Source organism: Vicugna pacos, unplaced genomic scaffold (genome assembly GCF_048564905.1).
Source record: "Vicugna pacos unplaced genomic scaffold, VicPac4 scaffold_128, whole genome shotgun sequence".
In the NCBI taxonomy this organism is placed as follows: Eukaryota; Metazoa; Chordata; class Mammalia; order Artiodactyla; family Camelidae; genus Vicugna; species Vicugna pacos.
In genome coordinates this window covers 280,350-301,366 of record NW_027328808.1, presented here as the reverse complement: position 1 = coordinate 301,366, position 21,017 = coordinate 280,350, and the positions used below count along the sequence as shown (strand labels likewise).

The 21,017-nt window shown below is 45.8% G+C and overlaps 1 protein-coding gene across 1 annotated transcript in view; it reads left to right on the top strand.

The window, feature by feature from the left end:
- The window catches only part of LOC140695057 (uncharacterized), a 67,819-nt gene extending 47,473 nt beyond the window's left edge, over positions 1-20,346 (top strand). The window contains exons 6-7 of the mRNA XM_072957996.1: positions 19,364-19,551; positions 19,750-20,346. Coding sequence (XP_072814097.1) covers positions 19,364-19,551; positions 19,750-20,070 — 509 coding nt within the window. The 3' untranslated portion in view covers positions 20,071-20,346. The remainder of the gene's footprint in view (positions 1-19,363; positions 19,552-19,749) is intronic.
- Positions 20,347-21,017: the final 671 nt, after the last annotated feature.

The following is a 21,017-nucleotide window of genomic DNA, read 5'->3' as shown; positions in this document are numbered from 1 at the left end:
GATGGAGCCAAGGCCTGGGCCCAGATTCCGGTTTAAATTGCCATTTCTTCACCATAGGGCCTTGGAATAGAATGCATACTCTCAACCTGTTGGTGAATCTGTGAAATGGGCATGATAATATTCATTTCTTCCTGGGATTGTTGTAAGATCTAAAGAGTATTATAGCACACATGAAGCATTTAACACCCTGGCACTTAGCAGTGTTCACTGTGTGGGGCCGCCCCGCTTAGCGTGCGTCAGAGCCGTAAAGGCAGCATTTGTCTGTTGAGGATGCACTTGTAGCCCCTTGGCTAGGTTGTGAATTTGTTGATTTCCTTTAATACTTGTAACTCTGTGTGACATGGGCAGTTATTTTCATGGACAGATGAGGAATCTCAGGGTAAAGAAGACTGTGTAATTTGCCCAAGGTCAGACCATAATTTTGGGTGCAGGGGCCTCAGTTCAGCATGGGCCCCTGGGCCTTCTGCTCTCTCCGTTCAGCACCAGAGCCAGATATGGAGTTGGCTGTTTCCCTGCCCAGAATATCCGGCAGGACCCAAGACACACCTGGCCCTGTGCTGCTTGAGCAAAAACTCCGGAGGAGAGGGAGTTACAAAAGGGATAAACATAAAAACAGACGACAGCAAACTGTGATCAGCTCTGAGAAGGAAAGGAACACGTCTCGCCGTGCAGAGCTGGGAGCTTTCCCGTCTGGGCTGCTCTGGGGGTGTTCATCTCAGCTAAACAAGTTCTGCTGTTGCAGCAAGGCAGGAAGGCAGGGCGCATGTGGGCAGGTAGACAGGGCCTCATTGATCGTACTCATTCCCCATTAAGCGGCAGCTTTCACGGGCACTTACCTAGTAAACATTGGCCATAATCTTCACGCAATTTGCTTGGTAGTTTTATTGACCCCAGCTTTGAGATGAGGTCATTGAAGCTGGGGAGTTTGTTGCATGCCCGTGATTACCTTGCAAATACCCCCACTGGTCTTTCAACCTAGACTGGTGTGGCTGTCATGCCCCATCCCTGTGAATGGCATCGTGTAGCTTCTCCCAAGTGGCCCAAGTGACTGACATTGATATGCTTAATTCGTAGGAAATGGTATGTGGCAATAAGAGAAAAAGATAGTAAGAAATTGTTTGGAAAACAAGAAAAAAACCTATTCTTCCCCAGCTGGGGGAGCGTAACCTGTATCACCCACCCTAATCACTGCCTGTCACCTCCTCCCTGAGGATTCTGTGTTCAGAAGCCACTCTGAGCCTTGGGAGAACATTTTTCCTCATGACACTTTTGACTAGGACCCGCGACATCTCTGTCCCTGGTTAACACTCTCTTCAAAGCCGTTTAAATTTTTTGCAGGTTCCTCCACTCTGATGTAAGAATACCCTGTATAACTTCTTGATGCAGCTCCTTAATGAAGATCTTGTGATGGAAACCTAGCCAAAACTGGGATGTATGCACATAGTGACTGCAACTTCAGCACATTGTGAGTTCATAATCAGAGGGGTGGGTGACTCAGGAAAGGCTTTTTTAAGGTAACAAGGGGAAAGTGAAAGGACGCTTGCTGTGTGAGAAAGAAACATCTCGGTCACAGCCAGCAAGACACCTGTGTTCATGATGGGGTGTGGCGAGTGCAGAGTTCTCACAAAGAAAGAAGTGATGTGATGGGAGGGAGGACAGTTGGGTAATTTATTGGGGAGGAAAAAAGTGGGCTGAACATTTCCTGGTTGAACAAGAGGATTGTGACATGACGTGCTTGTATTTTGGAGAGAAGGGTTTTGTGGGGACAGGCCTAGGAGTACGCTGTATGGCTGGGGAGTCAGCACAACAGAGAAACACAGAGAACCGGGCAGACCCCAAGGCCCAAGCTGGGGGAGAGGCTGCCCGCAAATTGGAACCCTGGAAGCTGGTTCTGTCCCTTAGCTGGGGCCTCAGACGTCACTTCACAGCCCAGTCCTGTTGATACAAGAATAAAAAACGTTGGGCATGAGAAGGGCTGTGTCCCAGGCTTTCGTTGAGCCCCTGGGATGTGCCCCACCAGATTTTGTTCTTTGACTTCATGCAGTAAAGAATTCAAGAGCAAGCCAGTGTTGAGTAAAGGTATATATATTCAGACAGATACATTGAAATGCAAGAGAAACGTCACGAGGTGTGGGGGTTTCATGCACAGATTAGAAGTAGGTACACACCCCACAGACAGAAGGTCTGTCTTCTCCAAAGAGGGACAGAGAGTGGTGACCGCGAGGTGGCGCTGTGTTGCTTGTTTTCTTGGGCTTGGTGGTTTCATATGCTAATAAGTAGAAGGACCAGCCTTAGGGCAAGGGGCTAGGATTCCCAGGGAGTTGGCCATTTCCCACCCTTTGACCTTTTGTGGCTATCATTGGGACTGCCATGGTGCCTGGGGCATGTTATTCACCAGGTTACTATTACAATGGATGTTTACTGAATCTCAAGATCTGCTAGAAGTTAAATCTCTTCATCCTGAGCCTCAAGGCCTATTGGGGGTTGAATCCTTCACCATTTTGATGTCAATTGCTGCGGCCTTCCTTGAATGGCTGTGCTCTTCCCCCTTCCATCCTGTATCACTGTGATGACACAAAGACAGCAAAGGCCGGGCCCTAACCGTGCTCCTGCATTTAACGGCAGGAGGTGTGGTGTGGGCTTATGATGACTCTGAGTGGTGAGAAGGATGTTTCAGATTTTCCCACGTGAGACATGGCGACTTACCATCAGCCTCCCCAGATTTATCTCACGGGCATTATCGCTTGTGTTGTTATGGAAACAAAAGGCCAGCCAAGAAATAAGAATCACACAGAGGGTTGGAGTACTGAGATTTATTACGCTGGCGGGCTCAGAGGGGTTTCTTTTCCAAAGCTCTGAGCACCTCCAAGACGTGCACATGAGGTTTTATAGGGTTAATTACAAGTATGGGGCTAATACCCAATAAGGCTCAAACAACAAAAAGCAAGGAATCAGTACACTGAAGCTTATCAATTTGAAACAGATCACGTTACTGACAACTGTTGACCTTGGATTTTCGGGGTAGCTTATTAGCCCAGTAAACTGACACTAAACTTCAGATTTACCAGGTAGCCAAGCAAAACTTAGATCAGGAAACCGACACTTATCACACTTTGATTTGTGACTTAGCTTGTTAGGCCAGCTGTGGTTTTCCTTCAGTGTCACTTATCTTTTGAATTTTTCTTTTTTTCTTTTTTTTAATATTTAATCCAAATTTAATATCAGGGTTCTTTGGGAAAGAAATTTCTCTTTTTCTTTTCTTTGGTGATCTTTTAGGGGGGCAGTTAATTAGATGTATTTACCTGTTAGTGGAAGCCCTGGGGCTTCAACCCAGGACCCCGTGCACGCTAAGCACACGCTCTACCACCCGCCCCATCATCTTTTCTTTTTGGTTTCGCTGCCAAGAATCCTACAGCTGAATTTCTAGTCAGCCTTAACACTTGCCCTGACTTCATGGAATCCATTTTTATGAGTTTACTTCCCCCTGGTTTCATTTAAGTATTGAATCTCCATTTTCTCTTCACTCTCCGTTTTGCCTTTTGTTGTTATGGTTGTTAAGCTGTGTTTAACAGAATTGTTTAAATTCTCTTTTAGCAAGAGGCTGAATGTAAATAAATATGTAAGCAAACAGCACAATTAAATGCTTTTATACATTCTGAGCTGTTTAGTAGTAACTTAAAAACCGAATTGAATATTAAAGTGATAGCATTTTAAAAATATTTTTTAATTTTTCATAAAAATATAGCTGATTTAAAATATGATATTAGTTTCAGGTGTACAATAGATGCTCCATTTATAGTTACTCTAAAACATTGTCTGTATTCCCTGTGTTGTAAGATACATCCCTCTAGCGTGTTTACATTACATGTTGCAGTTTGTATAAGAAAGTTGGGTAACGCAGAGTCTGGAACGTGGCTGTGTATGACTCAGGTTCACGCTCACCCTGCCTGTCAGAGCTCAGGCCTTTACTCCTTTCTGCAGGGGAGCGAGTGGAGGCAGCTCTCATCAGCGCTGTCACCACCCTCTGAGTGGCAGTGACAGCAGTGACTGTGTGTGGACGTGCAAATAGTTTTTCCAAGAGCTTTATATGCGTTTCTGCATTTAATAATTAAAGCCCTCCTGTGAGGAAGCGTTTTAAGTTTTTAATGCATAATACATTTTATTTTGATATTGATAGATTTCAATCCTCTGGAAAATTTACAGGAGTAGTACAATAAACGCTTAGATACAGTTCACTTTAAATGGCACTATTTGGCTTTCTGTGTCTGGCTTATTTTAGCATAAAGTTTCAAGGTTCATCCATAATTGTAGCCTGAATCAGTACTTTATTCTTTTTGCTTGATAATATCCTTTTCCTTTGTTTTCGTTTTTGGTCTATTTAAAAATATTTTCATTGAAGTCTTGTTAGTTTATAATTTTGTGTTAGTTTCTTGTGTACAGCACAACAATTCAGCTAAATAGGAACCTACCTGTATTCATTTTCATCCTCTTTTTAAACATAAGTTACTATAAGATATTAAATATATTCTCCTGTGCTATACAGTATAAACTTGCTGTTTATTCTTTACATACTCAGTATCTGCAAATCTTGAACTCCCAGTTTATTCCTTCCCACACCCTCTCCCCACTGGTAACCATAGTTTGGTTTCTATGTCTCTGTGTCTGTTTCTGTTCTGTAGATAAGTTTATTTTTTTGTTTCTTTCTATTTTTTTTTTTTTTAGAGTCCACATGTGAGCAATCTCATGTGGTATTTTCCTTTCTCTTTCTGGCTTACTTTACTTAGAATGACATTCTCCAGGTCCATTGATGTTGCTGCCAATGTCATTATTTTATTATTATTTTATGGCTGAATAGTAGTCTATTGGACAAATATGCTACAACCTCTTTATCCAGTCATCTCTCAGTGGACATTTCGGTTCCTTCCATGTCTTGATATTGTAAATAGTGCTGCTGCGTACATTGGGGTGTAGGTGTCTTTTTCAATTAGGGTTCCTTCTGGATATATGCCCAGGAGTGGGATTGCTGGGTCATCTGGGAGGTCAATTTTATGTCTTTAGAGGAACATCTATACACTTTTCCACAATGGCTCCACCAAACTGTATCCCCACCACAGTGTAGGTGTGTTCCCAATTCTCCGCAGACTTTCCAGTATTTATTGTCAGTGAACTTCTGAATGATGGCTATTCTGACTGGTGAGAGGTGATACTTGATTGCAGTTTTGATTTGCATTTCTCTGATAATGATATTGAATTTTTTTTATGTGGCTACTGGCCATTTGTACGTCTTCATTGGAGAAATGTTTCTTTAGGACTTCTGCCAATTTTTGAATTGAATTGTTTGTTTTTCTTTCTTATTAAGTGTAAAAGCTGTTTACATATTCTGGGATTTAAGCCCCTAGCAGTTTCATTTATTGTAAATATTTTCTCCCATTCCATAGGTTGGTTGTCTTTTTGTTTTGCTTACTGTTTCCATAGCTGTGCAAAAGCTTGTAAGTTTAATTAGATCCCTCTTGTATATTTTTGGTTGTTTTTCTATTGCTTGAGTAGACTGCTCTAGGAAAACATTGCTGAGATGTATGTCAGATGTTTTGCCTATGGTTGCTTCTAAGAGGTTTATAGTGTCTTGTCTACATGTTTAAGTCTTTAACACATTTTGTATTCATTTTTGTATATTCTGTGAGGGAGTAGTCTAACTTCAATGATTTACATGCAGCTGTTAAGTTTTCCCTACACCATTTGCTGAAGAGGCTGTCTTTACTCCATTGTATGTTCTCACCTCCTTTGTCAAAGTTTCAATGACCAAAAGTTTGTGGGCCTATTCTTGGTAATTTTGTTTATCCGTTCATTGATGGATGGATATTGTTAGTAACTTTTGGCTACTCTGAATGATACTGCTATGAATATTGATGTGAAATTTTTTATGAGAATATGTTTTCATTCTGTTGGCTGTACATTTGCCCCGCCATATCTGTAGTTTCCACTACATGAATCCAGATGGTTGATTGTAAAGGGACTCGAACATCCTTGGATTATGGTATCCAGGGTGTGGGGTTCCTGAAACCAACCCCCCAAGGATATTGAGAGATGACTCTATATGTAGGAGTGGAATTGCTGAGACATATAACTCTAAGCTTTTGAGGAAATACCAGACTTCTCCAAAGAAGCTGCAACATTGTTCCTTTCCCCTGGCCGCATATGAGGTTTCTCTGCCTCCTGAACGACATTTGTTATTGTCCATGTTTTGGTTATAACCATCCTAGTGGGTGTAAAATGAGATCTCATTTTGTTTTTGACTTCCCTAGTGATGCTGAGCATCTTTTCATATGATTATTGGCCATTTGTATATCTATTTAAATTCGTGGTAAATTTAAAAATTGGGTGTATTTTTTTGTATTGTTCAGTTGTAAGCATTCGTTATATATCCTGGATACTACTCTCTTATTAGATACATGCTTTGCAAAATTTTTCTTCTATTCTGCACATTGTCCTTTAACTATATTTTTTTAAACATTAAAACAATTTCTTTACAAGGGAGGTAGTTTGATGTAAAGATTTATTTTATTTTTTTGCAAAGCACGCACTCTCTGACTTGAGATACCCTTTTCCCCTGTCATTTCACTTTCTTGATGATGTCCTTTGTAAGAAAAAGGTTTTAGTTTTGATGAAGTCCAGTTTATCTGCTTTTTCCTTCTATCACTTGTGCTCTTGGTTTTGTATCTAGGAAACCAAAGCCTATCCTAGGCCCACAAAGATTTATACTGTGTCTTCTTTTAGAAAGTTTATAGGTTTAATTTTTACATTTCTGTCTGTGATCTATTTTCAATTAATTTTATTTGTTATATAAAATATGGGTGTTCAGATTCCAGATTGATTCTTTTGCCTGCAGATACCCAGCTGTCCCTGAACCATTAGTTGAATAGACTATTCTTTCAATGGAGTGTTTTTGGCCCCCTAGTGGAAAAGTGTCTGTAAATGTAAGTTTTTCCCCGTGGGTTTTTATTGTGTCTCTTAGACTTATTTATCCAAACTTATGCCAGTATCATACTGACTTAGTACTATAGCATTTTAGTACACTTTAAAGTGAGTCCTCCAACTTTACTCTTCTTTTTCAAGGTTGTTTTTGCTGTCCTGGGCCCCTTGCAGGTCCATGTGAATTTTGGGATCAGTTTTTCAATTTTGCATAGAAGTCAGCTGGAATTTTGATAGGGATTCCACTGAATATATAGTTCACTTTGAGGATTCTTAACATTTTTAATAATATTGTCAATCATTCCATGAAAATGGGATGTCTTCCATATATGTAGATCTTTTAAAATTTATTCTGGTGATACTTCAAAAAGTTCAATGTACAAATCTTGTAAATTTTTGTTAAATGTATCTCTCACTTTATTTTTAATGCTGTTGTAAATGGAAAGGCTGAATTTCTTATGGGTGGGACTATGTATCAATCTTCTTATTTGTAGAATTCCTTCACAACAAATACCCTTGGAATATATTTGCTACATAAATCTATCCACAACTATTCCCCGCCCCGTGTTATAAGAAACCAAGACCCAAGGTAAGCTACTTGAAAACACCTATGTGGAAGTGAGAAATGAGACCCTTGGGTGGGTCTTTGTGCAGATGATACTGAGAGCTTATTCTGAATGGCTTCTTCTTAATTACTTTTAAACAACCCTTTCAGTGTATTTAGTCAGATACATTAAGATTATGCCCTTTTGATGTGCGGAGTAGCTAAGACTATAATTTTCAAATAAATTCTAGTGAGAGTGTTGTACTTGAAACCTAATTTGCATCAATCTTTGAAGATTTATGTTTCAGGAGCTTTGACTAAAGAACAACTGTCTTTATTCTATAATGAGAACTAAATGCTCAAGCAACATGTAAGAGTTTGAGCAAACTGCCCCCGCCCCGTAGTGCTGGGTGGCTGCAGCTGTAACTGGAGTCAGCACTTACCTCTCCCAGTATGCTTGTGCTGATCTGCTCAAAGTGGTTCGTCCAACAGTTTGTCAGTAGTCTGTTGGACAAAGTCATAAAACATTGATTGAAGGTTGCTAGAATGCAATATATTCTTATTAATATTAAGTAAGCACATATTGAATGCTTACTGTATGATGGAATTGTCCCTCAGCCTCACATGAATATTATTTCTCTTGAAACCTCACATATTTCCTTGTTATTCTCACTTTACAGATAAGGAGACTGAGAATTAGGTCTTCTCTCTTTGGGGGGAGCTCATTATTAATGATGGGCAGTTGTAAGGAAAAAGATATTGATTCATCATGAGAAAATATTTTTGTGAGAGTCAGCAATGAAGAAGATGAACACTGAAGAAGGTGATCATTGTTCGAGTGAGACAAGCCCTGGGTTGTGCGGAGTCAGCATCCCTGTCCTAGACACGGCACGTGTAGAGCTGCGTGGTGGGTGAGGCGGCGCGGCCGTGCAGGGAAGGCGGATGCTGGGGCCTTAGGCTGTGCTCAGGCCTGGTTGGGCTTTCTCCTAAGGGGAGTGAACCATCATTGACAGATTTTAAGTAGGAGAGTGGGGTGCTCTCATAGTTCATATTTGTCTTCTAGAATGTTTGGAAACATTTAGAAGGCTTGGCAGGAGATGATGTGATGAGTCAGAGTAGGGTGGCTGCGAGGTGTAGCAGTGTCCAATTTTCAAGTGGTTTTCAGGCCCAGGCTTGTGGCTTAGTAGCCGTGTCAGTTTGAATGACGCACGCAAGGAAGTGAAACAATTTATCTAATCAATTGAAGCAGTGATGTACCCAATTCCCAGGACTATTGTGGAGATCCAGTGAGATACACTGTGCAGTGTGCAGCGTGGTCTCCAGCAGAGGGTCAGTGCTGAGTGAGTGCCAGTGAGTATCTGGTAGGTCAGTTGAGGGTAGTGGGACTCGGTGTCTGAGGATATCTGGTCCCTGAAGGAGGGGTCCATTCACATCTGTGAGTGATGGGCCTGAGTTGGGAGACGCAGGGAGACCTTCCCCTCCGACCAGGGGCCCTGGTAAGGACGGCTATGGGAGGAACACCGTGAAGTCAGCTCTTTGCATGTGGAGTTGGAGCTGCCTTTGAGACAACTAACTGCAGTGTCACGAGCTTAAAGAGGAGATCTGGGCCCAGGTTGTGCATTTTCCTAAAATCTCAACTCCTAAGGACGCCGAAGTATTGATCACTGAACGTGAAGTCATACTTTAAAGGACAAACGAATAGTAGTATTATCTCTGTCATCAAAGCTCACGTCTATTTATTCATCACTCACTTTGCTAATTGGGTACTTACAGAGCTCACTTCACCGTCCTCCCGTGGGCTCAGGCTCCACAGAAAAGAGCTGGTGAGACTCCCTCTTTTCTAGAATAAGACACATTTAGCTTGTAGACTTCTGTACCTCGCCAGACTTAGGAAATTAGTTTGTTGGTTTAATTGTATTTTCTGTTGGCCATGTCCTGACAGGAGAGAAATTTTACCTCATGGTCATGTTTCAATTAGCTGTTACTGAGAATTGCTGATCTGATACATAGTGTATGTATTACATTAACTTTGTAGAGTAGTTATCATTTTTCTGTCTTTGCCCTTTAATTTTGATTGCCCCTTCAGTGTTCTATCCTTTTTGGGGCCTTATTTTTTTTTAATTAAAAAATGTCTGTTAGCAGTTAAGAAAAAAAAAGCACAGAAAAAATGCACATGAGAACTAAATTTAGAAAATGTCTAGTGTGTTTTCTGTCTCGGCAATGGAGGGTACTAGAAACTCCTGAAAACCTTCATTACACAAGTTCCTTAAAATGCTGATTGAGAAATAAAACCTTCCTTCCTCATCTTTCAAGCTGCACAACTCATTGTCAAGAAAGTGAGGGAAAATTCTCAGAAGCCAAGACAAACGAGAAAGCAGGGTTTCTGAGAGATACGTGAGCGTTAGAAGCCGTGGTGTGCTGGTTGGCTCCTGAACTGATTTTCAGTTGCCTTGACAGGAGGGAGGGATGTGAGCCCCAGACCTCTCACACTAGGAGTTGGATGGGTGATCATATAATGGGCCAAGCCCATCCTGAGAATCTTGCTTTACTAAAGGGTGAAATAGGAAAAAAAAATTCCTCAAAACAAGAAAGTAAGAAAAGTCAATTTTGTTGGAAGAGGGGAAAAATAACAAATCCAAAGTAAGGATATAGTTTAAAGCTGTTCTGGCATGAGAGTGACCACAAACTCCTGGCAGAAAAGCACAGCTACTCCTTGATTGATAAGTTGTATTTTGAATGAATCAGTGAACAGCTATTCCGAAAAAGGCCTCCAGAGTCTTGTGGATCAAGATACTGGACAGCAAACACCTCTCTTCCAAGGTCTCATTCAAATAACCAGAAAGGTTTTAAAGGAAACTAACAATAATCTGAGTTGTATTTATTGACATTACTATATGCTAAGAATTCAGAGGTGACTATGGAGTTGTCTCCTATTTTATGGACCTTATTTTCTCTTTGGGGAGAAAAATGACATAGTTGGGTATCTTGGTGGAGGGAGGTGTTAGTCTGTTGCAATTAGCCAGGAGAGGAGATTAAGAAAACAGTGAAAGATCGGTGAACTTTTTAGCTGAGGACAGTCTTGTTCACTTGGCTTTTAATTGCAGGCTCAATGAGCTGTCACTGGAGGGAATAGATCTTACGGAGGATGGACTTAGCTCAGGCCTCTTTTGAATGGACAAGTGAACCTGGAAAAAGACAGTCAAATCTGTGCAGACATTAAAGTTCACTTGAACGTGCTGCATCCCTGAGCCAAAGATAGGACAAATATGCAGCAATTCTTGAGGACAGAAGAGTGGTTTTTAAGGTTCTCCAAGAATGAATCCCATGGAACCGAGATGGCCAGTTGTCAAACTGAGACTTTGTTCTTTGGACGGTGTACCCAGCAAGGGTATTGGCCTTTTATATGTTTCCATTTGTCTTTAATACATGTCTGTTGATGAGGACATGGGCACAAATGTTTGACACCTTGTCGAGGCGATTTTGGATACCTGCCTAGAAGCACGGGCACAGTTGTGGCTGCTTCATACATCTTGCAGCCCATCCCTTTCCCCGGCTCCGTGATCACGGCAGAGTGGTTCCTTGTTGACCTGTCCGTTTCCTCTGTGACATCATAACCCATGAAAAGACCGGAGCATATTAACTTGGCTTTGTTAAAGTCAAAGAAACAGATCAAATATGGAGTCAGATTTGTTCTTTCCTATTTCAGTAGTACCATGGAGATGGCAGTTTGGGCAGCTTTTTGTAGTGTCCTGGAGGCTTTCTCTCTCAGCTTCTGGGTGCCTCTATTGAAAACCCTTCATTGCTGTCTGGCCTGCTGGTAATGCACACTGCCTGTTTTGCCCTGAAGATGTGTTCTGTTTATAAACTCATCTCTACTCCTTGGAAAACAACTCAAGAAAAACTCAGTTGGTTTTCCACCAGCCATGGGCAGGGGTGAGGTAAACCGTGTTATTATTTCATAAAATAATAGTAATAATAGTAATAGTCATAGTAGTAGTACTTGTAGTAATAGTAATAATAATAATAATAATAATAATAATAATAATATTAATGGAAGTCTTAAAACAGGACAGAGCACATTGGAGAGAGTCAAAAAATGCTTTCTGGCTTAAATCAAAAGTGATGACTAATGATTCCATGGCTGCTGTATTTGCTAAGCTAATTACTCCTTTGCTCCATTACACATTTGTTTTATCTGAAAAAGAAATACAAGGAAATGGTTTAAAAAAAACTCAGAGAACAAAAATACACAAGTGAAAGAAGTTTTCCCTCATCCTCTGTTCTTTCAGCCCTCTCTGGAGATGCCTCTGTTTACTATCCTTTGGGTGCTTTTCCAGATATGCTTTGCACATTCCCACCTATGTATGTAAATTCCTTTAAAATTTTAGTTATTTTTAACTTAAAGGGGTTTAAATCCTCAAGTGGCATCTGGCCGGGTAATATAACAGAACAAATCTGACTCCATATTAGATTTGTTCCTTTGAATTTAACCCTATGCTCTGTCACCTAGGCTTCATCTTGCTTGTAAAACAATGTTGCCTAGAGCCTGAAATAAACAGGAGACCCTATTCTGAAGGCTCTGACCTTTAAGGATATTTAACACTTTTTCATTCATTAAAAGATAGCAAATTGCAGAATAGAAAATAACGTTTCTTTTGTTGGAGGTTTACAGGGATCTGACCCACGCAGATAGCTGCAAGAAGAAAGGATTCTAACAAGAAGGAATTCCTACACTAAGAAGTTTGCACTAACCAAGCACATAGGAAAGGAGCCTGAATTGTGACTTGGGGAGATGGTTTTCCAGGACATTAGTTTGCCATCTAGGTCTACAGAAACTTGCTATTCCATGCCCCAACATCTGGTCTCCCAACTTATTGGCCTGTCCTGCACTGAGGAGAATTAATTTCGACTTGGTAACACTCCTATCTACCTAGAAAGCTGGGCACTGGAGCTGAGTGTTATGGAAACAGGCCAGCCAAGAAACAAGCACCAATCGGAGTGTTGGAGTACTCAGAGTTTTTATGCCGGTGGGCTCAGAGGGGCTTCGGCTCCGAAGTTTTGAGTACCTCCAAGACGTGCACATGAGGTTTTAAAGGCTTAGTTACAAGTAAGGGGGGCTTAGCCAATAAGGCTCAAAGAACAAAAAGCAAGGAATAAGTACACTGGAGCTTATCAATTTGTAACAGATCACATTACTGACACTTGTTGAGCTTGGAATTACGAGTTAGGTTGTTAGGCCAATAAACTGACACTAAACTTCAGATTTACGAGATAGCCCAGCATAATTTAGATCAGTAAACTGACACTTATCACACTTAGATTTGTGACTTAGCTTGTTAGCCCAGCTGGACTTTTCCTTCACATGAGGACAGCTCTCCCACACCCAGGGAACTACTGTGAGCCCTTGATGTTTCCACTAGGGTGGGGTATGGTTTACCCAGGAGGGATGGGGACTATGCACCAACACTCAGGCAGTCTGCTCTGTCTGGGGCTCTGATCTTGTACCATCCCGCTCCCCGCCAGCCCAACACCTGGGACAGTGGAGCTAAGGCAGAGATCCTGCCTGCCTGTTTCCCAGCGTGTAAAAGGGGAATATGTGCTCTTCCCAAGGTAGTTCTGAGCGACAACACCTGCGGGTGCTTGGTTCTCAGAGCAACAGAAAACCCAGCTCCGCGTGGGGGCAACGTGTGATCTCCCTAGGGTTTCTGCAGAAGCATCGGACGGAGGGTTGGATCACGGTGGTAAAATTGAGCTGCGGGGCTTGAAGGGTAACAGAAGGGTACAGAGGCAGGTCTGCCGCCTAGGGGTGCCCCAGAGGTAAAGCTTTTTTCTCCAACTCCTCTAAGACCCTCCCTTCTCCAGATCCCTTCCTTCTCTCTGCTCATCCTGTCCATCTGTATCCCTCCAATTTTCCCGTCCTCTCCACCCGCTCCCATCTTCTCCCTCCCTCGCTGTCCCACCTTCTCTCACAGAACCCAGAGAGGATCGCTGGCCCTCCTGCGCATGCGCAGTCAGTGCCAAGTGGTCCGCTGGTTGGGAGCTCCATATCCGAGCCGGGGATCGGGCCCAAAGGCTTCTCAACTACGTCGCCCGGTAGGCCTTTGGTTCCTGCCTGGGGTCGGGGCCTCTGACTGTGGAAGTGCAAGGTGGGGGGCTCCTGGGAAAGGGGTCAGGCGGCTGCGGGAGGGCGGTCCGCCTGTCACAGACCCCAAGGGCGCTAGTCAGCCCGTGTTCAGATGAATTGCTCAGGCCAGACCCCTCTGCCAGCGCCACCTGCCCCGGCGTCCCGGCCACAGTGTCCAGGGCCTGGTGTGCACCTGCCATCTCTCACCCAGCCGGGATCCCCTCAGTCCGCGGCTGGCGTCCCCTTCCCCTCTCCCTCCCGCTAGTCCTCTCCTCCCGGGCTTCCTCTTCTCGTCCGGCGGCCCGTCCCCGCCCCTGGGCGGGCTGTGTCCCGGGCGGGCGGGGTCTGCGGACCCGGACGGGGGCGGGCGCCTGGGACTGTGGCTGGGGCTGTCCTCCGAGCGAGGCTGCAGCCCGCGTCCCCCTCCCCGCTTTCCCTGCCCCGCGACCCCGGGGCTGCCCTGCTCTCCCTTTCCCGCTCCCTGAGGACCAGCTCTGTGGCGTGGGCGCTGCTACCTGGGCTGAAAGCTTCCGGCTCTAACGCCCAGCTTCTCCTGGTGGAGTCGGGAAAAGGGAGCGTCACTGCTAAGCGAGGTTCTGTCTCCCCCCTCCATGTTTCTGCCTCAGGTACCTTGAACACTTTCAGGTGTTATGATGGCGGTGCTTGTTGATGTCACGTGTTTTTATAGTGAGAGGGATTGCAGTGGTGAAAGCAGGGCTTGGTTCTGTTAAAAATGTGCTGAAGGCATGAGGCTGTGACATCCTCCTTCCTTCCCTCTCCCAGGGTGAAAGGAGTGATCCTCGATTTTCAAAAGATAGTTACAGTCCCTAACTAGCCCAGCCCAGCTATTGTGCGTTAACAGGAACAGCACCACCAGAGGCCTTGGAGACCCAGGGATATTGCAGTCCTAAAGTGCTCCTGGCAGAGTTTGGCTTGTTTAGGTTTTTTGTTTTTCTTAAATTGTGGGACAGACTAGTGTATAAACTGAAAAATAATTGTCAAGAAATAATTTTCATAGGACAGTTTTATTGTGATATAGTTCACAAACCATGAATTCCATCCATTTAAATGGTACAATTCAGCAGCTTTTTGCATATTCACAGTGGTGCATCCATTATTATTCCAGAACGTTTTCATCACTTCAGAAAGAGCAGTGGAAATGAATTACCTATCCACCCCTCCCCAGTGGTGGTTCTAAAGAAATTTCTTGGCTATTCCTGACCATAAATTAACTTGTTATATTCCAAGAAAAATCTGGTAGGAATTCTAACCAGAATTGAAATGAATCTGTCTATCAAAACAGGAAGAATTTATAACTTTATGGCATAAACTTCTTCTACCCATGAATATATCTGGGACCCTATCTTTTCATCTGACCAGAGCCTGGCCCATGTGAAGTTCTCACTACTTTTTGGGCTTGTGAATGATGAGATTCTATACATCGTTAGTTGCAACTGTAGCCTTTCACAGAAGAGAAAAGTAACCTCAGTGAAGCAAGTGACTCTCTGATGGTCAGAAAGAGTGACAGCCAGTGCTGGAGTGATCCAGTGGACTTGGTGTTTGCAGCTAGATTTCTCGACCACCTACAGTTAAGGGGATTAGAGAGTTCTTTTATTTTTTCTTAATGGCGTTGCATTTATTTTTACTTATTTCTTAAAATTATTTTTTATTTAAGTGTAGTCAATTTACAATGTTATTTTCAAGTGTGCAGCAGAGATTCAGTTATAAACATATGCATATGTATATATATATGTTTTAGATTGTTTTTAGTATAAATCACTACAAGAAATTGAATATAGTTCCCTGTGTTATATAGCAGGCCCTTGTCATTTATTTTATATTTACTAATTTGTATCTGTTAATCCCCCCTTTCCTGCCTGCTAAACACAGTTTGCATTCTATGTCCATGTGTCCATTACTAGGAGCACCGTTTTTCCTAGTAATATATGCTCTTTTGCTGCTTTCAGTTTCAGTAATTCCATCTTATCTGTGGGCGCTTTTCTTCTGGTGGCCTTAATGTGGTTTGCACACGTGGTAATAGAGATCTGTATTTGGGAGAACCCCAGGCCTCGTGTAGTCCCTGGTACAGAGTGCCCACTGAATTGATGCTTGAACTGGGAAAAAAGCACAGTAAATGTTGGAATTTCCACTATGGTTGAGAATTCTATAACCTCTTTTGACAAACTTAATATTGGCTGCACCCATTCTGGGTAATTTGGTGGAAATTCATGTTATGGTGGTGAAGAGACGGGGCCTTGTATGCTTCTTCTCTTTCTGTTTTCTAACACTCATTCTCCTGGGCCTTCCAGATCCTCCCCTAGAAGTGCCAGGTCTGGCTTGGTGCTGCACTGAGGCAATATTTGTTAATAAGGCCCTTTCCTCATCTCTTCTGAGCCTCCGGTTTTTTCTCTGCACAATGAGGGCTTAGACTAGATAACTACTTTTCAGTTTCTTTTAAAGCCATGTTTCCTTTGAGAAACAGAAAATGCAAATCTCTCCTCTCAAACCAACCCTTTAGATTTTGAAAAGTCCTCCAAGGAGTGACATAGCTCTTTGTGGAAAATGAATGTGATTGTGATTCCAGGTGACACAGAAAAGACTCTTCAGAGATTGATTGCAGGGAGAGGGCAGGAAAGGGGCAGTATGTCACACTTTCTAGTGTGAGCACTGGAGCAGGGGCTTGGATTTAAATACGGTGTCTGACGTGGCCTCTCTCTAATCTTGTAGAATGTGATAAACTTCTCTACCTCAGTTTCTTGATGTGTCAAGTTGGGGTGATAATATTTTAAGGCTTTTGTGAAACATTATGCACATAAGCCATTTGTGTATGGGTAGAAACAAGACCTGCTAGGGATTCAGGGATTTGTTTAAAAAAAAAAATCTTGTCCATAGCACTCTGTCTGTGTGTATTTAGTAGTTCCTGAAGGGTGAGGGTGAGTCTAAAGTCCATCGTGGGACAGGTGGCCCATGGTTCTCTGTGCCCCTGAATGCCCCCTCCTCCCCAGTCCTCTTCCTCAGTCCAGGATGAAGTTCCCTAGTAGATTTACTCAGAGGTCTTGTGAAAATGGCTATTCATTTTATTGTTTCACCAAGAAGGGCTGCCATCATGACCTCAGCCCTCCCCGGCCGCCACACCAACCCGGATCCCACCCCGGTCCATGTCCACTGGCCCCGCCAACGGCGCTGCCGTACGTTTACCGTCTGTGAGACGCCGCCCCAGAAAGGATGTCGGCCGCCGACTGACGCGGCCAGAACTAGTGGCCCGGCCAAGCAAGCCGCCATCCCCAGCAGCAAACACCGCCATGGCCCCGGGCAGCTGCACACTTCCGGAGCCCACTGCCTGCCCCAGAAGCGCACGCCAGCCCGCGAGGAGCGCGGCGTCTTTATCCATGGCAACGCCACGGGGCCCTCCCCTAGCGCTTGCGTCTGCGTCCTCCCGAGGCTAGACGTGCAAGGGCAGAACTTTCGGAGCCAATGGGAGCAAGGGCGCGGCCAGGACGGGGGTGGGGGGAGGCTTATGGGGCAGCTGGGCGGGGCCGGGGCGGGCGGGGCTGCGCGGAGGTCCTCAGCTGCAGGTGGCACCGGCCGGAGGCTGGGGCAATGCTGCCAACAGTGGGCGCGGCGGCGGGGCAGCGGGGCGGGGGCACCCTCACCTGTCTGTGTGCGGGGCTCAGCCTGGGCTCCGCGGCCTCCGCTTGCACCAGAAGTGGACCCAGGCTACCTGTGGGCAAGATAGAGGACTGAGCCCAGGCAGGCACGTCTGGCCAGGTAGGGCACCTGAAGTGCAGATCCGCCAGGCCGGTTGCCGGCCTTGAATACGCGCTGCTAGGCAGTTTCCAAGAAGACGGGATCTGTCCCAAGAGGGGAGGTAGGGCAGGGTGCCAGATGCCTGGTTGGGTGCGGTCTTACAGGAGAGCCACGTTGAGAGGGTGCAGAGCAGCCCCTGTGTTGGCGGGGCTAGGAATTTGGGGTATAGGGTGGGGATGATGTGTGCCATTCCCTGTGGTCTCCCAAAGAACTCGCACCCCCAAGCAAAGGACCCTGCTCCCTCCACCCTTCACTGCATCCCCTGCCTTCCCCAGCACCACCGCCCCTGCCCCCGGAGTGTCCCATGACCTCTCCCCACACCAGGCACCGTCCCTGTTACAGGTACTTATCTCCTGGTGGTTCCAGCCCAAGGGTGGGGGCTGTATCTAACCAGTTAGGATGCCTGGAGCCTTTGTATGAAGCCTCAGACTATAATGCAGGCGTGCACAGAGGCCCCTCAAACAGGATTCCCTGCATTCCCTCCCCACCACGCACCCACAGCGCAGCTGCCACACCAGGCCAAGCCTGCAGGAGGACCGCTGTTCCCTCTCCTCCTGTCCCTGATCAAGAGTGCACCGCCCACACTGCTGGGTATTTAGTGGGCCTTAGAAGAGCAGCTGGTATTTTCATGGACAAATATTTGCTCTTTTGGGAAGAGTTGAGTGCAAAGGGATGTAGGGTATGCCTTTTCTGTTGTCCTGGAACTGGTGACTAGGATGCAAACTTAAGTCAAAGCAGTTTTTAGAGAGAGCCGCAATATATCTTACCCAAAGATCACTGTTCCCCTACAAAGGCAACACCACCTGGCGGGTGGGGTCCTGGTCCCTCTTTCTGGAGGTTGGGCTTTGCACCCTCCAGCTGGGACAGAGCCCGAAACAGCTCTGAACACGCTCCAACAGGCTTTCCCAGCACAAACTGCCTTTATTTTGAATCTGGCTGAAGGAAGCAGCTGAGAAATCTGGGTAAATCTTCCTGGGTGTAACCATGCCTTTTGTGCTGAATGAAAGAGCGGCTCTCCACATGCTAACAGCTTAGAACTGAATGTGTGTCGAAGCCTTCATGCATGTAGCATGTTGGGAACAGCGTTTCATGGTGAGGGGAACTCTATAACTTACATGTGTATGGGGAAGCCCTCACTCCAACAGGGTTTTCCTGCACAAACTGCCTTTATTTCGAAATTGGCTCTTGCTGAGAAATCTTGGTAAGTGTTCTTAAGTGTAGCCATGCCCATTATGCAGGATGAAAGAGCGGCTCTACACTTTTTCACATCTCAGAAATGAATGTGTGTTGAAGCCGTCATTCATGTAGCGTGTTGGGAACACAGAATTTAGTGGTGAGAACTATGTAAATTACATGTCTATGATGAAGCACTCTCTCGAGCCGGGTATTCCAGTGCATACTGCCTTTATTTCGAAACTGGCTTCTCAGAAGCCTGTGGTCTCCACTGCAGGTCTGTCTCCAAACCCAGGGCCAGCATGGTAACTCTGCTCCCCCTGTCTATTCTGGAAGTTCTAGGTGTCCTCCATGGCCCTTCCACCATTATGTTTTTGGAAAACCCCGCAGATGGAATGGGCCTGAGAACAGGAGAGCTGGATGCCAGAAGCCACTGCCCAGTGTGAGGCTCCTGGGAGGGGCATCTCCTCTCCGTGGGCTCTGATCTAACCTCCCCTCTCCCCCACCCCCACCCCTCTCCTCCTGCATTTCCTGATTGATCCCTGGATAATGGTCCATACCAGGAATGACCTGGGAGAGGTTTTATGAGTCTTTAAGTGGAAAAAAAAAAGAAATCTTTAGACAAGTTACTGAAAGTAACTTCCAGCTTTACCGGGAAAGACCTCATTCCAATGTTTAAGGCTAGTTGACAGGGTGTCAAATTGCTTAACCACTCACATCTGAGCAAGTGCTACCTCTCTCTCCAGCTCCCCGCAGCATCCACCTGTGGCAACTTGGCCAAAAGAAGGCAAGAAAGCTCTTTCCCCTCGCCAGCACCAGCGTGGCTTTGGAGTCAGTGGAGGCTGAGAGAAAGAGCCCCGCCCTGAGGTTTGAGGGGCCTCCAGCCACAGCCAGAGGAGCGGGGGTTTTCAGAGTGGCCCAGCAGGGAAACCAGGCAAGGCCACCTGGCCCAAGTCTTCCCTGCCCAGAGAGCCCCATGAACTGCTTTGGGCCACACTCCCCGTTTGGGCCCCCTGCAAAAAGATACCACGGGAGCCACACCTGAGAAGGCAGAAGGACAGCCCTTTAGCCTGGGGTCCCAGCAGGTGTGTCCTGTGAGACCTGTGGCCACATAAGTTCCTTGTCTCTCCAGGTCACTGAAGGGACTGTGCTGGGCATCTTGGTGGTCAGGGACATGGGAACACCTCTAAACTCTGAAGAAGGACAGAGAGACTCTTCCTGGAAGCAAGGATTCCAGGGAGACACCTTGCCCAGAACTGGGGGACTGTGTCCTGAGCAGACCCCTGGGAGGCAATGTGGGGCTGTGGGGTCCTCTTCTGAGAAGGAAGCAGGTGAGTTTTCCGGGGGTGGGGTCCTGCTTTGTCCAGATATGTCCTTGTGTAAGACTCATTTACAAACACCTCCAAGTCCACCTAGGGGTGGCCCCAGAGGTGGGGGTAGAGGAGGAGAGTGAAGGGTGCAGACTTAGGGCCCCCTGAGCCACCCAGGGAGCCAAGGGTCAGTGGGAACATCTTGGGAGTCTAGTGCAGGGGTGGAGGACGAGCACTAAGAACATGCCAAGTCATGCAATAAAGTGACCCGTGACCACGAGACACAGGTGGCCGTACACCAAAAGAGGCAGATAGAAATTTAGACCCAGGATCTGAGAACCTTGAGAGGGGCTGGAGGGTCCCAGGAACCCTCAGGAACAGCTCTTCTAGGGGCACAGACATCCCAATACACACATTTCTCATGGAAGCTTTTTGGGGTGCAGAGTGAGTTACCAGGATCCTGAACTTAGTATGGAATCACGGTTCCTGGCAATAAATTGCTGTCATTTGTCCCTGGACATGCACAGGGGAGCTGACTGCTGTGGGGGTCACTGCAGGACTAGAATCTTCTGGTGTCTGCTCTGTGACCACAGAAACCCAGGGGGATTTCTCAACAGGAGAACCTGGAGACCATGCCTGCAAGGACCACCCTCATGGGATGGCCAAGGAGCTCGTGGTACCCAGGTCACCAAGTGACGAAGTTGTGAGGTTGCCTGGGGAATCGTGGGGGCATGTAGATTTCTGAGGTCAGCACGTGGGCCCAGCACTGCTGGATGGTCTGCACAAAGAGGGGCCTGCCCTCCTGATGATGGCTCTTAACACCTGCAGGGAAACTGCTCCCAGGGCTCCTGGAGGTCCATATTGAGAGTGTCCTGCCAGCCTTGTGGGGTCACCTTCCCCTGATGCAGAAGCAGACCTCTCTCCCTTGAGGCCCAGGGGACACCTGGCTCAGGTGCCACCTGTGTGCCCTGGACACGCAGAGCCCCAGAGCTCTGGCACAGCCTGGGGTGTGGTGGTGTCCGGGCAAGAAAGGCCCTGGGAAGGGGGTCATTCAAGGGCAGAGGCCACTCTGCAGGGATGCTGGACCTGG